Source organism: Panulirus ornatus, chromosome 47, assembly GCF_036320965.1.
Source record: "Panulirus ornatus isolate Po-2019 chromosome 47, ASM3632096v1, whole genome shotgun sequence".
Taxonomy (NCBI): Eukaryota; Metazoa; Arthropoda; class Malacostraca; order Decapoda; family Palinuridae; genus Panulirus; species Panulirus ornatus.
In genome coordinates, this window is record NC_092270.1 from 5,655,476 (window position 1) to 5,664,529 (window position 9,054).

At 35.6% G+C, this 9,054-nt stretch overlaps 1 protein-coding gene across 1 annotated transcript; it reads right to left on the reverse strand.

The window, feature by feature from the left end:
- Nucleotides 1-2,200: 2,200 nt before the first annotated feature.
- Nucleotides 2,201-8,950, reverse strand: LOC139763700 (uncharacterized). The gene is made up of 4 exons (XM_071690025.1): nt 8,926-8,950; nt 6,441-6,598; nt 4,620-4,774; nt 2,201-4,336 (listed from the first exon to the last, which is right to left on the reverse strand). Exons 1-4 carry the CDS (start codon nt 8,948-8,950, stop codon nt 3,295-3,297), a joined length of 1,380 nt encoding a protein of 459 aa, XP_071546126.1. The 3' UTR covers nt 2,201-3,294.
- Between the last annotated feature and the right edge of the window lie 104 nt (nt 8,951-9,054).

Consider the following 9,054-nt stretch of genomic DNA (forward strand, 5'->3'; position numbering starts at 1 on the left):
TGCAACTCTAACACTGTTTGCAAAGGCTCTTAACTAATATTCCTACTGAATACTTCTACCCAATGCTTCTGCCTAAAATGTTCCTTTCTACTACTCCTACCTAGTGCTCCTACCATTTAGCCAAAAGGCAGGGCTAGCGCATAGTACTCCGCAGGAAAATTTAGTTACGAAGAATGAGCTATTTTCACAGCAGGAAAATTAAGAAGAATGAGCTGTCTGAGTTAAGGGTTGTCAAGTGTTATGAATGACAAGAAATAGTAAATTTGTGGACAGAATGCCAGTAGTCCATGTTTGGGGCAAGGCAGAAAGAAAAGACAACTTTTGAAGCACTGGCTCACTATACAGCCATCACAAACCCTCCCAATGCCCAGGCAGGTAATGGTGGTAATATACCTCCCTAATCGTTGGCTACCTACCAACAACTATTTACCTGAAAAATAGTCTAATAACCATGAACTCTAAAATCAAGGTAAATTACATCATTAAGAACACTAAAAATAATATCATAGTACTAAACAACACGATGTAAACTTGCCTCAATGAGAAAATGAAAGATGAAGCAAATCTGGAACAACTTGAAATGTTCAGAGCAAATAAAGCCAAAATCAAACAGGATGTTGCAGAAATATATATGATAAGAAGCTGGAAGACAAGGAGGTACTGAAGATGTCACAATAAATATTAACTGTAGTTTTACTAGGGAAAGTAGCAAAGCAGAACAATTGAGAAAGATAAATGGAACTTGAGACTTTTTTACTTAGAGGAAATTCAGAATGGTAAACACAACCATGGTTCTACTAGGGATAACACTAAGAATTGCATTAGCCTTGATTCCCTTTCTAATGCTGGTATCAGACATTAACTGAGCTGAAAGTATACAATAGTTGGGTGCTCTGCTGACAAAAATAAGTACAGAAAATAACAGGATCAGATAATCAAAAAGAAGTGTATAAAGACATAATTTGTGCGTGCAAATGGGCAAAAGTGAACCTGATGGATCTTAATGAATATAAATTTGAGCAAATAAATCTGGGTACAGTTAACAAAACACTGATCAATCTTTTTGAAGAGTTTTGTGATAATATATTACAATAGCAAATCTTGTTTAATACCACCCCCATTTTCATAATGTATGGTGATGTGTAAACCATGTAGTCTGGCTGTGGATAGTAGGTTCTGGTTTTAGTGCATTATAACATGATAGCTAGAGAACGTGTAAATGTAATTAAGGCCACTATTTATCTGTTCCTGAAGCTACCTTACCAAGGCAGGAGGAACAGTTAAGTAAGAGAAAAAATAAATTTCTATCATTTCCATCACCTTTCAATTTCCTCCACCAGCTAGGGTCTACATGTCAAAGATTCACACCTTTAACCCTCATGAATGTTAAGGCCCTGAACTCTCAAAATCTTAAACACCCCATCCTTTCATCTTGAATTTGGCTTCTCCTTATCCCCTCCACTATTGAAATGCCTAAATACAAAAATCTGCGTATCATCAAAATAAACCTATAAATCTGTGCATTAAAAATAAACCTATAAATCTATACATTAAAGCTACAAATCTGTGCATTATGAAAATAAACATCAATCCATGCATTAAAAATAAATGTATAAATCCATGCATTATAAAAAGCCGAGCAACTGCAAAGATTTTGGAGCCTTAACGTGAACAGCACCTTAAAATAAAACTAAAAACCTGTGGGTCTGACTACCCAGGCAAACAGGTGCAGCCTATGATAATATCAGAGTCAAGATACAGGCAGGTTGCATCAAAAGCTTTCTTTTATCTACTGATAATCTGATGTTCAGCAGGCCCCTGCCCTCAAAAAATGAAATAATGCTTCAGCACATTTCCCAATTACGAAGACATAACTATCATACATTATTGATTACCCTGGAAAGATGTATCCTCATCACTTAAATGCTGATGCAGCGGCTAAAGTTCAACTCTTCATCATACACTCTCCTTTAATTACCCACAGTTCTGGTGCTCTCACTCTCCTGGTTAAGACTACCAGGAAGACATCATCTCTTATATCTAAGTATTATAACAAACCCAGTAGCATACACAGTCCTATCATTCTCTTTTTAAATGATTTCCATAATCCATCAATTTGGGACAGACCTGTATATTTTAATCTTTTTCTCTGCAAATCCTATTTAGTTCAACAGAGTAAAGTGAATGAAAACAAATCATCCTTTTTCAATACATTCATTACAACAAAGAAGAATGTGAATTATTGGTATATAAATTAAGTCTTTGCTCAGAAAATAACACTGTCTAGAATACAATATCATTTCATGTTTACATGGATAGCACTGTGTTTAGACTTTTGCCACAGGTGGAAAGCGTCACAACTCCATCAAATTATCAGTCTGTGACACATGAAATTAGGCCAGTCCACAAATTCTTACATTAAATTTAATGCACACAGATTGAGAAACAATACTTGTCTATGTGGATTATAGATGCAGTAGCATTTGTTTGGAAAATAAATAATGTAACTGTAATAAATAAACACAATAAAGGCAGCATCTTTTCATTTGCCAAATTATGATACATAGTCTACCACATTTAATTTCAGGTCACAGGAAGGTCAGCCACTACAGTAACTATACTCATAAAACAATAACTAAAAACTGGTGAATAATATTAGATAGTTGAAACTGGCCAATATCTTGAACTTTTAGCTCAATAGTAAAACTTAAAAAAGCTTAAAGCATAAAATTCACTGAATACCCTTTACAATTTCACTTGTTTTCAAATCTATGTAAAAACTAAATTCTTAAAATTTTAGAATTATGCATGGTAACTACACATAATAAAAAAATATATGTATATGAACTCTCTTAATGCAGAGTGAAAAATTCCCATCTGTTCAGCAGCCTTTTAGCTGTCCTACTTCAACAATTATTCTGGGTGTGGTAAGCTACTGTATGACAAATTGTTGGGGTAAATCAAATTCAATGTTTGTAAGCTTTTTATGGAACGAAATATTAGACTGTTAAATGAAATCAAGCTTCTTTGGTAAGGAAATAAAAAATGTGTAAACTAAAAATGTAAAATCAATATAATTACAAAATTCAGACAATACATATCACACAGTGCCCATTGGCCTAAACTATATGCATATGAGCGTAACTCCGAAAATTCTTATTCTGATATATATCTATAAAGCAAAATAATAACATGGAAATCAAACTTGTTACATTATCAAAGATATGCTAGAAATACGAAAAACTGTCAAAGGCCATTGAGAAAAAAGATCAAGGGCAAATAACTCCACTCATTTCAAAGATCTTCATTACGTCTTCTATAATTTCTAAGATTACAAGCAGGCATACGCTTTTTGAATGTTATTGACTGTTCACCATTTGAATTTGAATTTTCTGTTCCATTAATGCTTATGCTACTCTCCATCTCATTTCCAGTTCTACTTTCATCTTCACTTTTTTCTGTGCTAGAAGGAAGAACCAAAATTCCACTATCTGGTGTGCTTACAGATGCTGTTCCATTGGCTGCTTGGCTTGATCCATTCTGCATTATCTTTTTGTTAGGGGTTGTTGGAGGAGCTAAGTCCAAACTACTTGGAAGATCTAAACCAGGGACAAGTGACCCACGGTCTGCGTCGAATAAAAGAGACCCATTATCATCAGTTGAAATGCTGCTGATAGGAATTGCATCACTGACAGCACTACTTATATTTAACTCATTACCAATGTCACTGATACCATTACTTTCACCATAGTTTTTTCCAGACAAAGTGGTATCATTTATAATGTCAGGAAGACAATTTGATCTGCTGCTAGCGCCTTCACTATTGAGATTTCTCCCTGGGTCTCGTGTTTTAACATCGATAACTGATCTCTCTATTTCTGAATCACTGGTATTAGAATCAACTATTTCAGATATAATATGTCCATTCTTTGTCTCTTGTGACCTCTCCTCATCACTATCACTGTTACTTAAACTGGTTCGTTTCCGCTTTGCAGGTAAATGACCATCATCACTACTGGAATCACTATCAGAGGACCACATTAAACGCTTTCCATTCTCAACTTCACCATTATTCTCTCTATACTGTTGCTCTACAGTCTGAGCTTCTTCTTCTGTGTCACTACCATTACCATCATCTTGTTCATCTGACTCTGGTTCAGAATCTGGCTCAGTATTCTGCACCACCATAATAGTATAAGGGGCCATGTACCTTCTACGATATGATGTTCGTCGTCTCACTGACCCTGCATTGTCTTCCATGGCACTTGCAAGTCCTGGTAGATCTCGGGCCTGATGATCTTCAAGAGAATTCTGGCCCATTGGGTGATACAAATACCTGTAAAATAAAATCAGTGTTATGTACATATCTCTCAATATGTAAATGGGTTTAACCCCCAAATTTATGTAATTTGTTAACAATACCATTCTGAACCATAAATATACACATAAACAGTACCTGTTCGAGACTAAATCAAATGAAAAGCAAGGATAATTACTGAGGCAAAATATACACCAACAGGATGAAGGGTAAAGTACAAGGGGAAGATTATGAGCAATATCAAACATTTACTAATACGAGAAAGAAATGCCTTATACCTAATGTAATTGTGAGTACTTACCGCCTTCTGCTTGCAGTAAAGGAACGAAGAAAATGCTGAGCTTTCTTGCGGTGTCTCCTTAAATGCTTACGTTTCCTTTTTGCTCGTTTTGCATTTCTTAGTTTTGCCCTCTTCTTTGCAATCAGACGCATAATCCATTCACTTCCTCCAGATGCCTAGAATTTAAAGACCATTGCCCCTCAGGACTTTCATCTATTTTGGCCTTTCAGATTTGTTTTATTTAAGCAGAATGCCATTTAACATTATAAGAAAAAGAGTGCAAATATGATATTGAAAGGCCATGCTTCTCATATCCATAAAGTTCCACAATCCATGGTCCAGCACTGACTTTCTAGTAAATAATTTCAGTAAAAGCTTATAAAAGATTTTATACAATATATGTTCAGAATGCAACTAAAGGGTGTGGGAACGGGGATTGGAAACCCTCCCCCTCTTGTATTTCAATTTCTAAAATAGGAAACAAAGGGAGAAGTCATGTGGGAAGTGCTCATCCTCCTTGAAGGCTCGGATTGGGGTGTCTGAATGTGTGTGGATGTAACCAAGATGAGAAGAAAGGATAGACAGGTGGTATGTTCGAGGAAAGAAACATAGATGTTCTGGCTCTGAGTGAAATGAAGCCAAAGGGCAAAGTGGAAGAATGAATGAGGAGCATCTTTGGAGAAAAGTTGGGGTTGGTGAGAGGACAAGAGCTAAGGATGGAGTAAGCACTACTCCTGAAGCAAGAGTTGTGGAAGTGTGTGAAAGAGTGTAAGGAAATTCTAGATTGATGTGGATAAAACTGAAAGTGGATGACAAGAGATAAGGAAGTAAGGAAACTACCCATATATCTCCAACATGTTTTTAAAGACAGCTAACATACACAACCAAAGGCAAAAACCCTCACCTCCTTATATCTTGACATGATTTCCAAAAATAAAAACAGGAAAAACACCCAAGCATAGCTTTCTTCTCAAAGGCTCAGACTGAGGCATCTAAAATGCTTATGGATGAAAACAGGATGAGAAGAAGGAAGAGACTGGTGCTATGTTTCAGGAGAGAAACCTGAATAATATGGTTCTGAGTGAAATAAATAGAAGGGGAAGACTGAATAGTTTGGGAATGCTGGGGGTAAACTCTCTGGTTTGTATAAATATGGAAGCAGAGGTGAGAGTGGCACTTCTAATAAAGGAGATGCTATGGGGAAGCGTCAAAGAATAAACAAAGATAGTTTAATATTGATGTGGATAAAAAAAGTACCTACTTAAAAGCAGGTATGAATAAGTACATGTGTATAAATGTATATGTCCATGTATGTATATGTATGTACATGTGTATATGTTGATAAGTATATGCATATGTATGTATACGTGCATGTGAGGGCATTTATGTAAATATATGTGTATATGAGTGGATGGGCCATTCTTCGTCTGTTTCCAGGTGCTACCTCTGATGCAGGAAACGGAAATCAAGTATAATAATAATAATAATAATAATAATAATAATAATAATAATAATAATAATAATAATAATACGTGCATGTGAGGGCATTTATGTAAATATATGTGTTTATGAGTGGATGGGCCATTCTTCGTCTGTTTCCAGGTGCTACCTCACTGATGCAGGAAACGGAAATCAAGTATAACAATAATAATAATGACAATAATAATAATAATAATAATAATAATAATAATAATAATAATAAAAACTAGTCTATAAGAGGTGGGTGACTGTAAGTGTTAAAGCATTTAGCAGCTAGAGAAGTGATGGAGTCAGATCCTGGTGGAAGGGGATCTGAATCTAACAGTGGGTGATATCAGTAACTTGTTGAGTTGTAAAACGTACCTTGTCCCCCTCCTCATCATCATCTTCCTCCTCCTCCTCATCCTCATCATTTTTTGGTGGATCATTATGTGCTTGTCTTCTACGTGGAAGCTGATTTGATCTTTGTCTTGCTTCTTGATGTTCATCAGAACTTTCTTGTCTATGGCCCCCATTTGGCTCTAAAGGAAAATCAAACTATTATGAAAGGCAAAATCTGAGATCTACAGGAAGTTCTTTCAGGAGAGAATGTCACCAGTTACTTAATCATATACAGAGATATTAAGGATCCTTAAAATAATTCATAACTCTAATATACTATCTATCTATCTATCTATCTATATCTCTGATGCCTATTCCCATCTGGAACAACTAACCTTTTAGTGCCTCACCCTTAACAAAACACTAGCATAGGGCAATTCTAGCAGAGTGTTTGCAGAGTCTCATACCTAATGTTCCTACTGACTACATTTACTTAATGTCCCTACCTTATATTCCTACCTACTAATTCTACCTAATGCTCCTGCATAAATGTTCCTAACTACTTCCATCAGTCACTCTTACTATTTTGCCAAAAGGCAGGGCTAGTGCACAGTGCTCCGCAGGAAAATTTAGTTACGAAGAATGAGCTATTTTCACAGCAGGAAAATTAAGAAGAATGAGCTGTCTGAGTTAAGGGTTGTCAAGTGTTATGAATGACAAGAAATAGTAAATTTGTGGACAGAATGCCAGTAGTCCATGTTTGGGGCAAGGCAGAAAGAAAAGACAACTTTTGAAGCACTGGCTCACTATACAGCCATCACAAACCCTCCCAATGCCCAGGCAGGTAATGGTGGTAATATACCTCCCTAATCGTTGGCTACCTACCAACAACTATTTACCTGAAAAATAGTCTAATAACCATGAACTCTAAAATCAAGGTAAATTACATCATTAAGAACACTAAAAATAATATCATAGTACTAAACAACACGATGTAAACTTGCCTCAATGAGAAAATGAAAGATGAAGCAAATCTGGAACAACTTGAAATGTTCAGAGCAAATAAAGCCAAAATCAAACAGGATGTTGCAGAAATATATATGATAAGAAGCTGGAAGACAAGGAGGTACTGAAGATGTCACAATAAATATTAACTGTAGTTTTACTAGGGAAAGTAGCAAAGCAGAACAATTGAGAAAGATAAATGGAACTTGAGACTTTTTTACTTAGAGGAAATTCAGAATGGTAAACACAACCATGGTTCTACTAGGGATAACACTAAGAATTGCATTAGCCTTGATTCCCTTTCTAATGCTGGTATCAGACATTAACTGAGCTGAAAGTATACAATAGTTGGGTGCTCTGCTGACAAAAATAAGTACAGAAAATAACAGGATCAGATAATCAAAAAGAAGTGTATAAAGACATAATTTGTGCGTGCAAATGGGCAAAAGTGAACCTGATGGATCTTAATGAATATAAATTTGAGCAAATAAATCTGGGTACAGTTAACAAAACACTGATCAATCTTTTTGAAGAGTTTTGTGATAATATATTACAAAAGCAAATCTTGTTTAATACCACCCCCATTTTCATAATGTATGGTGATGTGTAAACCATGTAGTCTGGCTGTGGATAGTAGGTTCTGGTTTTAGTGCATTATAACATGATAGCTAGAGAACGTGTAAATGTAATTAAGGCCACTATTTATCTGTTCCTGAAGCTACCTTACCAAGGCAGGAGGAACAGTTAAGTAAGAGAAAAAATAAATTTCTATCATTTCCATCACCTTTCAATTTCCTCCACCAGCTAGGGTCTACATGTCAAAGATTCACACCTTTTACCCTCATGAATGTTAAGGCCCTGAACTCTCAAAATCTTAAACACCCCATCCTTTCATCTTGAATTTGGCTTCTCCTTATCCCCTCCACTATTGAAATGCCTAAATACAAAAATCTGCGTATCATCAAAATAAACCTATAAATCTGTGCATTAAAAATAAACCTATAAATCTATACATTAAAGCTACAAATCTGTGCATTATGAAAATAAACATCAATCCATGCATTAAAAATAAATGTATAAATCCATGCATTATAAAAAGCCGAGCAACTGCAAAGATTTTGGAGCCTTAATGTGAACAGCACCTTAAAATAAAACTAAAAACCTGTGGGTCTGACTACCCAGGCAAACAGGTGCAGCCTATGATAATATCAGAGTCAAGATACAGGCAGGTTGCATCAAAAGCTTTCTTTTATCTACTGATAATCTGATGTTCAGCAGGCCCCTGCCCTCAAAAAATGAAATAATGCTTCAGCACATTTCCCAATTACGAAGACATAACTATCATACATTATTGATTACCCTGGAAAGATGTATCCTCATCACTTAAATGCTGATGCAGCGGCTAAAGTTCAACTCTTCATCATACACTCTCCTTTAATTACCCACAGTTCTGGTGCTCTCACTCTCCTGGTTAAGACTACCAGGAAGACATCATCTCTTATATCTAAGTATTATAACAAACCCAGTAGCATACACAGTCCTATCATTCTCTTTTTAAATGATTTCCATAATCCATCAATTTGGGACAGACCTGTATATTTTAATCTTTTTCTCTGCAAATCCTATTTAGTTCAACAGAGTAAAGTGAATG